The sequence below is a fragment of the Geotrypetes seraphini genome, chromosome 1, assembly GCF_902459505.1.
Source record: "Geotrypetes seraphini chromosome 1, aGeoSer1.1, whole genome shotgun sequence".
Taxonomy (NCBI): Eukaryota; Metazoa; Chordata; class Amphibia; order Gymnophiona; family Dermophiidae; genus Geotrypetes; species Geotrypetes seraphini.
The window spans coordinates 46,766,516-46,782,507 of NC_047084.1; the positions used below are offsets into that span (position 1 = coordinate 46,766,516).

The window sequence follows — 15,992 nt, forward strand, 5'->3', positions numbered from 1 at the left end:
TTATATTGCCTGTCTTTTTCCCTAAACCCCATGCTCATCCTGGGGAACAGGCGTTACACACGCTAGACTGTAAGCGGGCCCTTGCATACTACCTGGACCGTACCAGGGCTCACCGCTCTTCACCTTAGCTCTTTTTGTCCTTTGACCCTAACCGTCTGGGGCACCCTGTTTCTAAACGGACGCTTTCTAACTGGCTTGCTGCCTGCATTGCGTTCTGTTATGCTCGGGCCGGTCTCTCACTGGGAGGTGCTGTCACGGCCCACAAGGTCAGAGCTATGGCTGCTTCTGTGGCTTTCCTCCGTTCCACGCCCATCGAGGAAATCTGCAAGGCTGCCACTTGGTCCTCAGTTCACACGTTCACTACTCACTATTGTCTGGATGCCTTCTCCAGACGGGATGGACACTTTGGCCAATCTGTGTTACAAAATTTATTTTCCTAATGGCCAACCTTCCCTCCTCCCTCTCTGTTAGCTTGGAGGTCACCCATGCGTTAAGAATATGCTGCCTGCTTGTCCTGGGATAAAGCACAGTTACTTACCGTAACAGGTGTTATCCAGGGAAAGCAGGCAGATATTCTTACGACTCACCCACCTCCCCGGGTTGGCTTCTTAGCTGGCTTATCTTAACTGGGGACCACGCTCTCCTCCGTCGGGCGGGAAGGCACTCGCGCATGCGCGGTGCGGCCAACTAGAACTTTCTAGTTAAAAGTGTCCGTACCGGGGCTCCGTCGGTGACGTCACCCATGCGTTAAGAATATCTGCCTGCTGTCCCTGGATAACACCTGTTACGGTAAGTAACTGTGCTTTTTGAGGTGTCAGGGTTGGTTAGAATGATCAGATGAAGATAGTATCTTGGAAATAGTGGGAAACAGAGAGATGTCTATTTATTTATTTCATAATTGCTATACCGTTAAACTGACAATGCAAAACTAAACAGTGAACAGACTAAATAAAGATAGAAAAGAACTCCAATTTATAATGATAAATTGTACATTAGACAGGACAGACAGGTAAAAATGCTTGAGTATCTGAATAAATTCTTGTAAACTGTTCTGAGCAATCCTGGGAGAACAGAATAAAAAATGAAATGAATGAATGAAAAAATAAATGTAGTGCCACACATACTGGCATTTGCAGAATTTGGCTTAGGCGACCCACTAACCCTTACACAAGTATATGCACACATACACATGTAAGTATGAATATTACTGCTGGCACCTAAATTGTAGACTTTCCTTTCACATATCTTTGGCTTAGTGGTCCTTAGTAGAGAATGACACGGGGACAATTTTGTCCGCGTCTACACAGGAACTCAATTTCCGTGTCCCGTCCCCACCAGTTTTGTCAATGTCCCTGCCTCATTCCTGTAAGTTCTGCCTTAACTCAAACACTTATAATTTAAAAATGTTTGAGGCTTGGGCAGATGAGGACAGAGCTTGCAGGAATGGGGCAGGGACAGGAAAATAACTCGCCAGGACAGGCGGGGAAATGAGTTCCAGCAGGGACGGGGAAAAATTTGTCCCAGTGTCATTCACTAGTCCTTAGTGAAGTATGCTACTTCAGGAGAGTTGCAACTGCTATGTGATTTCAGAATGGCAGTAGATTAAACTGTGAAATATTTGCATGCTCCTTCCTCAAAATATATGCAGTTGAATTTTTTATGACATAGAAACAGAAAAATGAAGGCAGATAGAGGCAAGGCTAGGTTTGGTGCCTAGCTTAATTAGTAAATTGGCTTCAGACACGTGGGATCTATTCACAGAGAAAGGTAGGGGAGGGTCCTTGGGGTGGGCAGACTAGATGGGCCGTGGCCCTTATCTGCCGTCTATTTCTATGTTTCTATGTTTCAGTTATGAGCTTTAACAAAGGCAGTGGTTAGAACAGTGGACTGATGGGTATATGATCAGCAAAGATCTAAAGCAGTAGAAAGGGCAAGGAGTAGAGACCCCTTGTCTTACAAATCTTCTTACAAGTTAATTGGCACTAGATGTAAATGTCTGGGTGGTTTATAAAAACCTACATCTAAGTAATTTGCCCTCAGTTAATTGCATGGCTTAACTTTTTCACACCATTAGTGATCCTAATGAAAATAAACCAGGCAGTAACAAAGATGTCACAATGCTTACTTCCAATCTGAACTTTTTATTGCCTGGAATTCAGACAGTATAATTGGAAATTAATAGTATAAATAAGGAACTGACCATAACAAAGGTCTGTGGGAATGTTTACATTTTGCAATAATTCTTGTGCTTACCCATTTGCATTCTTTTTGTGTGTGTGTTCAAAAGTTTTATTGGTACATTCTAGTTTAATTTAATCTAGTGAAAGTGGGTAATAAATAATATTAAACTTAACTCCACTCTTTTTAATTGAAAGCACTATCCCCACGGAAGAAAAAGCCTCAGGTTATATTTAAGGCAGAACTGAATGCTCAAACCTCCTCCACCCACATCATGCAAAAAACTTCCGTAAGGGGATGTACAAGTGCCACGAACAATATTAGTGCAGGACTAAAACAGCTATTGCCTCTATCGTAAGGAACTAAGTGATATTTAAATTAAAGCTGACGTTTCACGGTAAAGACCGTTTCTTCAGGGCTTGTAAGCTTTCACTTTCCAATAAGTTTTCTGTAGAAATAAGTATATAAATACCATTTGTATCTGATTCATTCACCATGCTATGTGCTAAACATCATATCCTGGATTACTTGGTTTTGCTCACCCGTGTCTTGTCGCTGCGGCTATAGTCTCATTAGTTATTTAAAGAGAGCTGCACCTATCAGACCTCACCCGGTGCATTACGTGGTGAGCGTCGGTAGCTCATCTATGATTGGCTGGTTCAGCCAAGGTTCTCTAGGATTGGTCATTTCTGGAGGTGCAATTTAATGCAAAACCTAAAACAAAATCTAAAATAACAGGGATTTTCTAATAGAAGTAGTACCAGTCAATACTCATATTAAGGCCTGTTGGGATGATAGATCCGAGTTCATAAATCCATTGTTGTTCTTTCTGTTATAATCGTAGCTGTCGGTTACTAACATGTATGTCATGCTCTATGTGTTCTAATACATAGCACCGGAGTGTAAAGAAATCATGGTTATGCTCTAAACAGTGCTGTACTATCGGAGCTTGTGTGTCTTTTCTTTTCAATGTGCTTCTATGCTCGTTTAGTCGCGTTTTTAATTGTCTGATTGTTTTACCGACGTATACTTTGGGGCATGGACATACAATACAATACACCACAAATTCTGTAGTACATGTTGTATTATATTTAAATCCATATTTTTTCTTATTCGTAGGGTTGATAAAACTCTGTAGCTGTAACCATAATAACACAATTAATGCATTTGCCACATGCTGTATGTTGTGGCTGTATATGACTTCGATTCTTCTGTAATACAGCAGGACTTAACTGTTCTTTAAAATTCACACCCCTTCTATAAGCAACCCGTATGCTATACTCTTTAAATGGAGGTAACATTTGAATCAGAGGCCAGTGTTTGTGCAGGATCCTATTCAGTTGATGAGACTTATGATCAAACAACAGAAAGAACAACGATTACAACAGAAAGAACAACAATGGATTTATGAACTCGGATCTATCATCCCAACAGGCCTTAATATGAGTATTGACTGGTACTACTTCTATTAGAAAATCCCTGTTATTTTAGATTTTGTTTTAGGTTTTGCATTAAATTGCACCTCCAGACATGACCAATCCTAGAGAACCTTGGCTGAACCAGCCAATCATAGATGAGCTACTGACATGCACTACATAATGCACCGGGTAAGGTCTGATAGGTGCAGCTCTCTAAATAACTAATGAGAATATGGCTGCAGCAACAAGACGCGGGTGAGCAGTAGCAAGTAATCCAGTGAGTACATTCAGGATATGATGTTTAGCACATAGCATGGTGAATGAATCAGATACAAATGGTATTTATATACTTATTTCTACAGAAAACTTATTGGAAAGTGAAAGCTTACAAGCCCTGAAGAAACGGTCTTTACCGTGAAACGTCGGCTTTAATTTAAATATCACTTAGTTCCTTACGAAAGAGGCAATAGCTGTTTTAGTCCTGCACTAATATTGTTCGTGGCACTTGCACATCCCCTTACGGAAGTTTTTTGCTGATAATGTGGGTGGAGGAGGTTTGAGCATTCAGTTCTGCCTTAAATATAACCTGAGGCTTTTTCTTCCGTGGGGATAGTGCTTTCAATTAAAAAGAGTGGAGTTAAGTTTAATATTATTCTAATTTAATAAAATGAAGGTCTGAACGATGATTTAAAAGCTGATTGCTGTCACTGTCTTTCAGGTTCTGGCGAGCTTGCGCACTGTAAGGAATAACTTTGCTGCAATAACCAACTTACAAGATCGAGCACCCAGCAAGTGAGTCCCTCCTTCCCTACACTTACTAGTTTTTGTTCTAATTTTATAGTCTGCAATTAATATGGCGCTGCATGCATTCATTTCCCAAATATAAAACAGGGGAGTTGATAAACTATTGATTCTGTATAGGGTGCCCAGATGTGGGTGCAGATCCCAGATCCACGTGTAAAGTACTTGGAAGTACCGGCTATGAATATGGTTAGACACTCAGGTTTCCGTTGTGCCATTTTGACCATGCAGGGGCCGATTTTATGAAATGCAATGCCCACTGAGATTTTTTTTTAAAAAAGGCACTGCTTGCCCTGGAATGCTGCTACTCTTTGAGTTTTTACCGGGCACTAGGGACCTGGATTGGCCACCGTGAGGATGGGCTACTGGACTAGATGGACCATTGGTCTGACCCAGTAAGGCTATTCGTTTGTTCTTACGAGTGTCTTCCAGTTCAGAAAGATGGTGAAAACTATGCTATTTGAGGGAGTGTTTTTTAATTGAGGTAGTATATGTTATTTGAATTTGTTTGTTAGTCAGTTTTATTATGTATATTTTGTTGTGACCCGTACAGAATTATTGGATGTAGCGGGCTATAAATTTTTAAATAAATAAAATAAACTATGTTTATGTTTATTTAAGATTTGATATACTACTCCTGCATTTTACTGACCTAAGCGGTTTACAATGTATCAAACTAAAATGAAATTAGGTACTTGAGAAAAACTACCCTATCTGTCCCGAAGGCTCACAATCTACCTGATAAACTAAAAATATATAACAACAACATATAATACATTTCCAAGATCAAAAATCAAAGAGATAGAAATAATGAAAGAAGATAAAAAAATAAAATAAAACAATTTTAAGAGATAGAAAAGTCTCTGAAGCGGCCTGATAGCAAACAGTCCTATTTTAGTGCCGGTCTTAATACACTTCACAGATCCGTCACTGGCAGAGCTTGAGAGCATCAAAGAAATTAACATTTCTAAAACATATCCATTAAAACTGTAATTAGTCAATTAGGTGTTAGCAAGCACTTAATTGGCATTAATTAGGAGCTAAGCTCAGATCTGCCCTACACCTTATTCTATAACATGTGCGCCAAAATTTCATCGTAACTACTACAGGTCAAGGGCATTCCCAGAAATTAGGTGCCATGTTACAGAATCATGCATTTGCGCACCTAACTGCCATCAGTCGGGCGCCAGCATTTACGCCAGCCTTTGGCGGGAGTAAGTGTTCACATTCAAAGTTAGGCACAAAAGAGAACTGTATAAATGGCACCTAGATTAGGCACAGGTAGGCCTAGCCGAATTCCGCTTGCAAATTCATTTCTTTTACTTAGGTTGATTGGTGTTTTAATTGAAAACACCATTATAACCTAATTTCAAAAACATTAATTAAAGCTGCACGCCGATATCAGTGCAGCACCTAGTGACACCTAAGTTGAGGCACCTACCTGAAAAGTAGGCTTGGGTAGGGGCAGAGAATAGGTATGGCCTAATATACCGGTATCTACCATAATGGCATACCTGTGCAATTCTGTAAACGTTGCCTAGTCCCAAAATGTGTAATAACCTAGTATTCTATAAAGAACACTCCTTGTAGAGGGCCCTTTACGGGATACGAGATTAGGGAGGATCATCCCGAAGCCTAACTTTAGTAAACTTTAGTAAAAGGGACCTATAGTTTTTGAAAATATCTTCTATGAGTGAAGAAGGACATTTAAGGGGGAAAGTTATCAATGTGGGCTATTGATAAGTTGGATTATTTTAGCACAGGATCTCGTATAAAATGGAAACCTCTGCCAAAATAACCCAACTTGTGGTAAAATAATCTGAGTTATCTTAGCACAGGTTCCAATTTTTTATAATGAGGCCCTAGAATAAATAACACGACTTGTGGTAACATAACCCAACTTAACAGTAGCCCACATTGATAACTTTCCCCCTTAATATCCTATTTTTGAGACTCTCTAAAAAAAGCACTGCTATTTTAGAGGGGAAATTATCAATGTGGGCTAACATTAAGATGTGTTATTTTAGTGTTAACCCCAGTTAATAATAACTATGGCCCTGATTCTATAAACAATACCTAACTAGATGCCGTCATCTTTCTATGTTTCTATGTTTATTTATTTAATTTTTTATACCGTTCTCCCAAGGGAGCTCAGAACAGTTTACATGAATTTATTCAGGTACTCAAGCATTTTTACTTGTCTGTCCCAGAAGGGTCACAATCTACCTACCATGTCATTCAAAGTTAGGCGCCTAAATCAAGTTAGACACTGGTATGCATCGCTAACTTAGGAACCGGTATATTAGACCAGGGTTTTCTTGGCCTAAAATACTGGTGCCTAACTCGATACACGCCCTAATCACCCCTACTTTTCAGGTAGGCGCCTCAGTTTAGATGCCTACATAGTGCCTAGCGGAAAATTGATTTTAAAAAATTTATTGATTCTGAATGGCACTTTCAATTATCAGTGCCAATTAACCAATTAAAAAAAAAAATTAAGGAGGTCTTTCATTAAGGCGCGCTAGCTGATTTGTGATTGTACTTCTACAATATATGAAACTGAATGTATAGATATCCTTTATAAAATAGACACCTTTTTGGACTTCTTTGGGTTTTTTAAAAATTATTTATTTATTTGCATTTCAAAAATAATTACAAGAATCCACTTGTTACAGTAAATCAGAGCATCAAACATCAAAGAACATCAAATGATTTTAAAGAAACAATCAGATGCTTAATAAAACTAGAAAAAAAGAAATTTAAAAATTTTAAATCATATGAACAATTTTCAATTATTCTAAGCTCCTTCTTAGACCACAATTGTTACTAGAACAGACAAGAATAGAATAGAAATAGAAATTAGCTGTTTCCTCTGCTGCGGTCCCGCCTCTCCTCTGACATCAGAGGCAGGATCACGGCAGAGGAAACAGCTCTGAAGGCCTATGGCAGCTTGCAAAGATCGCTAGCACCGGCAATCTTTTCCGCAGGCTGCTGATATTAGGTAAATGGATGCGCGGGAGGCCACGGGGGAAGCTGGACACCAGCACTTCCTGACTGACTCTCCCTCCTCACCCTCTAAAGCAGGTGCGGCAGCAGCTGGCCAGCAAGAGGCAGCGCTGCTGCTCCTGCTTTAGGGGGCGAGGGGGTAGGGTCAGTTACCGAATCGGGAGGCCAATTTTTTTGTTGTTGTTTTAAATCGATTTGAATCGATTCACCTGAAGTGAATCGGTGAACCGATTTGAATCGTGAATCGGGCAGCACTAGTGGCCACTCTATCTGGGTAGCAACAATATTGAGTCCGCTATCTTGATAGAAATCTGGTTAACTTTAAAACAGATGTTTTTGTTATATATCACTAGCATGTAGATAATTTTCTTCTCCACCAATGTTCTGCCTTCATAATATGTCAGTATTACCCAGATAGTGACAAGATGGTCTGGATGGATATTTAGTGACACAGTCCCATGAGGGCTGTTGAATATCAATGGATAGTGCCATTGAGTCCAAAGAAACATTTGCTTCTGAATAACAGGCCCTTTGTGACTAACCTTCGAAAACTACAGTATACTTCTTTCATCAAGCCAATGACAACCAAGACTCTTGACAGCTGGTAACAGATTTATGAGGTTAGCTAAACTAAAATATATCAGCATTACCCCTACTTTAACACTAATGAGAAGGACTGATTATTATACTCATGGAACCTCTTAGCATCCATCCTTATCAGTCCTTGAATATGCTAAACACACATGTCCATTCTTGAAAAAAGAAGACTCCATATTTTCCAAATCTAATATGTCTTATTTTTCTTTCCCAATTGTCAGGCGTTCACCCATGTGCAACCAGCCACCCATCAATAAAGCAACTATACCGGGTAAGTTCCCTAATAGCTTATGCATTTCAATATCAGGGTTTCAGTGGGAGAGAAGTGAAGCGTACCTACTGCATGAATTTCATTCCACTTTATAGTCAATTCATCAAATTTGTCTGGCAGACAAGGTGCTAAATAGTTAGCAAGCTGTGGTCAGCAGGATTGAAGTAAGCTACACAGTGGTTGTTTCATACGGTGTTGGCAGAGTCATGCAAGGTTTAATTATAGGCAAAGAGAATAACTGTGGAATTTCATTTCACTTTACTTTATCTGCTTCATGAATATTAAACTCCTTATATCGAAAGGAAGGCTTTACCATTTTGCAACCTTAAAAGTTGGTGTTTTAGTGTTCCTGCTAACCTGCAAGAGTTAGGTCCTGTTTTAAGGAGCTTTTTCTCATGGACATAATGAGAGAAAAGCCTTAGTGAATCTGTACATGAAGGTCAATTCTATAAACCGGGTGCTCACATTAATATGCGCACTAAGTACATTCATGTACAAAATAATGCATATACCATATATACTCGAATAAAAACTGAGATTTTTGGGCCCAAAAATGAGGGTCTCGGTTTATATTCAAGTCATCCCTAGATGTGTACCCAACCGCCCCAGCCTGGACATGTATCAGGCCCTCCCCAGGCATGACTTGAGCCCTGGTGGTACAATGGTGAGCCTGGACAGGAGCAACACCTCCAGTGTCCTGTCCTGGCCAGCTCTACACCATCCCACTTCCCTCCTGCTTCCCATTCCTCACAAGGTTGCCATGGAAACTTACTGCATTTTGGGGTAGGAGCATAGAAGGATCAGTCCTGCCTCGACCTTTGTAAGGTGCAGGAGGGGAAGTGGGGGTGGTGCGGAGCTAGCCTGGACAGGACACAGGAGGGGGTCGCTCCTGTCCCGGCTCATGCTGGACCATCAGGATTCAAGGCAACTCCAGGGGAGACCTGCAATAGGTTGGGAGTGGGCAGGGGTGCAGAGCAGCCTGGGACAGAACACAGGAGGGATCACTCCTCACCTGACTCACCGTTGGACCACCAGGGCTCAATGCAGGCACAGGGGAGGCCTGCAATGGGCAAGGGAGGGGGGTGGGGTGCGCAGAGTCAACTGGGACAAACAAGGAGGGATTGCTTCTGTCCCGGCTCACCACTAGACTACCAGTGCCTATAACATGAATATAAACCCTTGGTATATACTCGAGTCAACCTTTTTTCCCCTTTTTTTGGGAGGAAAAAGGTTAGTTTATATTTGGATCGGTTGATATTTGAGTATATAAGGTACACGTATCTATGTGCAGATATTTGCACAAATGGCAGTATCCTGCCTAAGCACTATTCTGTAAATTCTCCTTTTATTTGCATGGAGAGGCGCATGGGTGGGACCTAGCCAGCTTACTTAGCATCCTGCCAGTTCTGTGTGTCTCTGCTACATTTAGGTGCTCAAATTCACACCAGCTCTGTGGGCACCTACACGTTGGGTGCACCAGTAATGGATTATGCTTGTATTCTCTAACAATAGAACTATATGTTTTACAATAGAGTTGAGGGTCATTTTCAAAAGGACCTCAAAGTCAAAATAGGGAAATCCATGTCAGAATGTTCCACATGGATGTCCATCTCACATGTAGTTTTGAGTAGAAAATGCGTAGAGATTTCCTGTTCAAAAATACGTGAGATGGATATCCGTGTGCAGCAGATATTCCTCATGAGCAGCCCCTTTACAAACTGGAATGTCCACATTATGCATGGAGAAAATCAAGGGACATGAACGTCTGTATGGCAGCATTCTTAGAAAATAGGGGAAGCCTAGTGGGATGCAGGTTCAAATCCTACTTTAACTCTATTTTTTAAAATTGTGAGCCCTCCAGGAACAGAAAAATACCTACTGAACCCGAATATATACAACTTCAGTAGTCTTTAGGTTTGCAGGTGGCTAATACAATGCTCCCCTGGTCATTCGCAGTCGGCAATTCGCGGTCCCAGTCATTCACGGTATTTTCCAACTGCGAATGACCGGGCAGGAGAAGGCAACCGGAGCGCCGGTGAGTGAAGGAAATCATTCACGGTATGCTCCGACCGCCTCTTCCTGCACTAAAGTTGGGCCTCACCAATCAGGAGCTGCGTTTCAAAGCAGGAAGAGGCGGTCGGAGCATACTGCGAGTGATTTCTTTCACTTGCTGGCGCTCCAGCTGCTCTCTCCTGCCACTCTGGCTGCCCTCTCCTGTCTCTCCAGCTGAAAACCATAGTCGCAGTTTTTCAAGATTCGTGGGGGTTTCTGGAACGGAACCCCCATGAATATTAGGGAAGTACTGTATATTAAAATAGAATTTGAACCCTGTCCCTTGGTTTACAGTTCATTGCACTAATCACTAAACTACTCCTCAAATCTGTATACTACTCTATTCAGAATGCCCATAATACCTGAAGTTTTCACATATCCTGAAATTATTCCTTTCCAGTTTCACTTTCAGGGGAGAGGGATGGGGACAACAACTGCTGGGTGTAAGGAGGTGTCATGCCTTTATCCCTCCTGTGGCCAGAAGCTCAGTCAGAGCACCTTTTTGAACATGATTGAAACAGATCTAACTAATGATGTCCTTATTTAGACTTCAATGTTTCCTTCCCTTTGGTAATGCTTTTGGACGTCCTCCGAGGTCTATCCCAAAATACCTCCAAATTCTGCTTTTGAAAAATTGGAATTGGGACATTTCATGCACATGGACATCCATTTCAGCATTTTGGGACATCTATAAGCTTCAAAAATAAGCACCACAGGCTCCTGTTATATGGCCTGAACGTGCCAAAATGATGCCCAGTTATAGAATAACCCCTATGTATCTTTTCTGAACCCCCCTCCCCCACTACCACCACCATATAATTTGATTGTAGTGGACCAGGTTTGATGTTACAGAAAAGAATATTGTCAGCTTTCAAGCAGTTATACTCATGATATATAATACTACTTACTGGTAATGTCTCTGCTATCTCATCAGTTACTTCAGGATTAATGCCGGATAATTTTCAGTGGGATTTATTGAGGTTATTAAGCATGTGCTAAGGTAAATCTGTGAGGCTGAAGCTTTTCCTTCAGTGGCCAAACTGAGCTGCTGCTGAGTATCGCGCAAAGGTGGATTTTTAAGAGGAAACTACCCAGGTGATTTCCCTTTCACAGTGACTAGATGTCCATGAATACGAAAGTAACCATGCACTAGGTATTTGCACAGGCAAAAAAAAAATGTTGTTTTGTTTTTCTTTTGTAGTTGTCTATATGTAGTTTTCAGGAATTTTGTCAATTTTGGGTGGGGGGGGGTTCCCATTAGTTTCCCAGGTTTGATTAAATAAATATATCCAAATTAATTGTACAAAAGAGTCATGTGCTAACAAATGCACACCCCTACCATGGACCTGCCCTCCTGAAAACCATTCCCATAATATTTAATGTATTGGCAACCCATTTTCCCGTGCTATAGTAGACAGTGTACTGGTGATAAACTGAATAAGTCTGCATGAGGAAGTTGAACACAATCAGTGGGCAGTTCTATAATGGGGCATCACAAATTTGGTTCCTAGATTCAGTGCACTGAGCACCAGTTCCATAGTGGCATCTAGATTCCATTATAGAATACTGCATCTATCAGCCTACATTTAGGAGCATTCACCTACATCATTTTTGTCGATCATTTTCTTTTTTATTCATAAAAGTTTGGAATGACCTTCCTTATATAATTAGAGTTCTCTCTCCTCTACCCACTTTTCGTAAGGTACTGAAGACATATTTCTTTCAGAAATTTACTAATGATCCTTCATTTTCAAATAATCAATCATGAAAGATAAAATTCTGGCCTAAAAGATATAGGGCTCCTTTTACTAAGGTGCGCTAGGGTTTTTATCCCACGCAGCAGATTAGCGCGCGCTAAGCCCGTGCTACATGGCTAGAACTAATGCCAGCTTTGGGCACAAGGATTTATACCAGCTGAAACGCGATGTAAACTTGGCAAATAAGTTAGGTGTGGATCCTTGGTATTCAGTAATACTATATGCATCTTTAGTGACCCAGCAATTTTGTTTAACTATCAACTCGTATCTACTTTGCCTTTCCTATCTAAACTCACTGAAAACGTGGTATTTAAACAATTGCTTGCTCATGTGGAAGCATCTCATATTCTACACCCTAGGCAGTCAGGTTTTTGAATTAGTAACGTACTGAAGCCATTATCGCATCATTACTTAGTGAGATTTGGCTCAACACTGAAAAGGGTTCTACTGCACTTTTAGTGTCTTCTAAACCATATAGATGGCTCAAGTATAGGCTGCCAAAAAACACAGAGGGGGCTCTGATACAGGCCATCAGCTCCCTCAGAAGATTTCTGGCTGCTTGTAGCCGAAGCTACGCAGGTGGGGGCCATTCACTGTCATGGAGGGAGGGGAGGGAGGATCGATGGCTGGCCTGGGGATTTGAAGGGAAGGGAGGTAGAGGATCATTGGCTGCCGTGGGATGTTGAAGGGAAAGGAGGGGGAGAGTACTGCTGGCCCATGTGAGGGATGGAGGGGAGGGTCGACCTATACACAAGTTGAGGAATTTCAGACCATTTTTAGATCTAAAATTGCCAATTGACCTATGCATGAGGTCAACCTGTAGTCGTGTTTATACAGTAAGTTGTAAATTTCTGAGATTGGTCTGTGCTATAGTTTGGCAATTCATCAAATTCTGAATAAAGATAAAAATGTTTAGCGAATGCCCCTTACCCGCCCATGCCCCCTCTTGAGTTGCATACTTTAAGATTTGAACCTGCATCTTTATAGAATAGCACTTAGCAAAATGCATGCAAAAAAAAATGTTGCCAAAAATGCCAATAATTGATAGCACCCAAATAATAATGCTTTAAATAGCAAATGTTGTGTGTAGAAATTTGCATGCCATTTACTGAATCTGGCCATTTTTGTGTGAAATTAGGCAAGTGAATAAGTTATGAAGTAGGTGGGTGTAGTTATGTGTGGCTTTCTTCTACTGGAGCTGAAGGAGCCCTCCAAATTTTGGGTACAGAGGTGTCACAATTCAAGTTCAGTAGGAGATTAAAAGTCTGGGAGTTATTTTAGATACATCTTTAAAATTCTGCAGTTATATCTCTTCAGTTGTTTTTTTTTTTTTTTTTTTTTTTTATTTATTTATAAAATTTTTACAATATTTCCAAGCATATACATCTTGTACAGTAAAGTGAGCTCAAAAGAAGAAATAAAATTACAAAATTAATATTTACTTCAAGGAAATACTAATCTAACTGATCTCACACTAGTCCTCAATATTATTGGATCCATAATCAAGAGTAGAACATATATAATTCAAATTAATTAAACAAGAAAAATCCTTATCTGACCAAAGTGCAGGAAACTAACTTTCCTTGGACGTTGTTATTCCTTTTTCTAGACGTTTCACTGAGAGAAAGCTAATCAGTTGAGATGGCTCTGTAAATATATACTTCAATGATAGATATCTAACTACACATTTACATGGATATCTCAAAAAGAAAATACCCCCTATTTGTGTCACTCCAGGTTTTAGAATTAAAAATTCTTTCCTTCTTTTTTGAGTCTCTCTAGAGACATCAGGGAAAATCTGAATATGCTGTCCCAGGAAGTCTTTGGATCTATTTTTAAAGAAAAGTTTTAATATCCAATCCCTGTCTGGAGCCAAAGCAACAGACAACAAGAGAGTAGCTGGAACAGCCAATTCTCTATCCGATTGTTCCAGTATAGCCGAAATGTCCAATGACCTCTCCCGGGGTTCCTCAATTTTTTCTCCTTCTTTGAATTGGGGCTTAGCAGGTAGGTAATACACTCTTGTGAGAGGAGGTAAGGAGTTTTCAGGAATTTCCAAAATTTCCATAAAATATCTTTTCACCATTTCTCTAGGAGAAGTTGACAGGATTCTTGGAAAATTTATAAATCTCAAATTATTTATTCGACCATTATTCTCCTGCACTTCCAACTTCTTCCTGAGTAATATATTATCTTTAACCAGCATATCTTGATTTTGTTTCAGTAGCATTAACTCCTTATTTGTATTTTGTGTCTCTGTTTTAAATTGTAACATATCCTGCTTTAAAACTTTTATTTCTTCCTTTTGTTCTTTTAATTCTTTATCCAAACTTTTTATTTGAGGATTTAAGGAATTCCCCAGATTCACTACCAAGTCCCATAATGCTTCGAGTGTGACTGTAGGAGGTTTTGTAGGTGAGAAAAGTTGTAATGGTGTAGTGTCTGAATGTTCTGAAATTAGCTTTACCTCAGTGACGTCTTGTATTCCTCCAACCTCTGTTGTCCCGGTCGCAAGTCCCGATGTCATATTCAGCGAGCCCTCCATACTAGCCTCTGTGGACAAAGAAGAAACCACCTCCTCAGGTGGATTCTGGTCCCGTGGAGAGCTGGCAGCTTGCGGCGTCGGTTGGAGGGGTGGTGTCCTAACGTCGGGGCTAAGAGTGACATCAGGGGAACCCACCGCACTACTCTCCGGCGGTATCCCCAACGAGCTAGCACCCGACCCTTCTTGTTCCCGTTGTAGGCGTCGGAGAAAATCATCAATAGTGACCACTGGGGTTAAGGGTCGCCGGGAGGCTCCTCCGGTGTTCCTTCCTCGTCTTTTCGGCATTATTAAGAAAGAAAAACTTCAACGACGCCCTCACTTCAGTAGACATGGAATAAACATCTTAGATCCAATAATAGGAAGCAGGATCCGATCCGGGTCTATGTACCCCAAATGAAATTACCACTGCCGGCTCCCGGGCTCCACGAGGCTCCTAAGGGGCACCCAAGGGGCCTTGCGTGCCCCTTAGGGCACGCCCCTTCGGCCACACCCTGCGGCCGCGGCCGCAACCGCAGCAGCGGGTGCTTTTAAGTTGTCGGAGACGGACCCAGTGACGTCAGGGGTCCGTCTCTGTTAGTGCCTGTCAGCGCCGCCGACCAGGAAAAGGAAGCCGCCGCTGTGCACTCGGGACCAGCAACGGGACACCTCTCAGCTCTCCTCCAGTCCGGTAAACTGCTCCAGTGTGTCTACAGCAGCAGCGGGTGCTTTTAAGTTGTCGGAGACGGACCCAATGACGTCAGGGGTCCGTCTCTGTTAGTGCCTGTCAGCGCCGCCGACCAGGAAAAGGAAGCCGCCGCTGTGCACTCGGGACCAGCAACGGGACACCTCTCAGCTCTCCTCCAGTCCGGTAAACTGCTCCCTTCAGTTGTTAAGACTGTATTTTTCCAAGATCGGGATGATCCCAAAATTACGAGATCTTCTGTCACCTGCAAATTTTAGACTGGTTATGCAAAGCTATATTTTGCCGCACTTAGACTATTGCAATTTGCTTCTAAGTGGTCTTCCAAAGAATTCATTAAGGGCTCTACAAATAGCTCAGAACACAACTTCTAGGATTATGGCCAGATTACCCCGCTACTCACATGTCACACTGTGACACTGGCTGAACTTCACTGGTTGCCAATTGCATGGTGAATACAATTCAAGATTTTGACCTTGGTTTTTAAATCTGTTCGTGACTTATTACCGAAGGTGATTGCCTCTTTATTACAGGCATACGTGTTCCTTGTCGCCCTCTGAGATCACTAGCTAGAGACCTTTTGATTGTTCCTCTTTTCGTTCGGTCACTAACCTCCTCCTTTACTAACGCGTAGCACGGGTTTTAGCGCCGGCAGCGGCAATAACTGCTCTGATGCTCTGAGAAAGCC

The 15,992-nt window shown here is 41.4% G+C and overlaps 1 protein-coding gene across 7 annotated transcripts in view; it reads left to right on the forward strand.

Moving 5' to 3' along the window:
* The window catches only part of LOC117354005 (cAMP-specific 3',5'-cyclic phosphodiesterase 4D), a 1,294,824-nt gene that overhangs the window by 911,178 nt on the left and 367,654 nt on the right, over positions 1-15,992 (forward strand). For 6 of the 7 annotated variants that reach the window (XM_033930716.1, XM_033930768.1, XM_033930761.1 and 3 more), the window contains exons 4-5: positions 4,315-4,388; positions 8,222-8,271. In XM_033930716.1, the coding sequence (XP_033786607.1) occupies positions 4,315-4,388; positions 8,222-8,271 (124 nt within the window). Of the gene's footprint in view, positions 1-4,314; positions 4,389-8,221; positions 8,272-15,992 lie in introns of those variants that run through there. The other variant, XM_033930752.1, reaches the window with a different exon arrangement.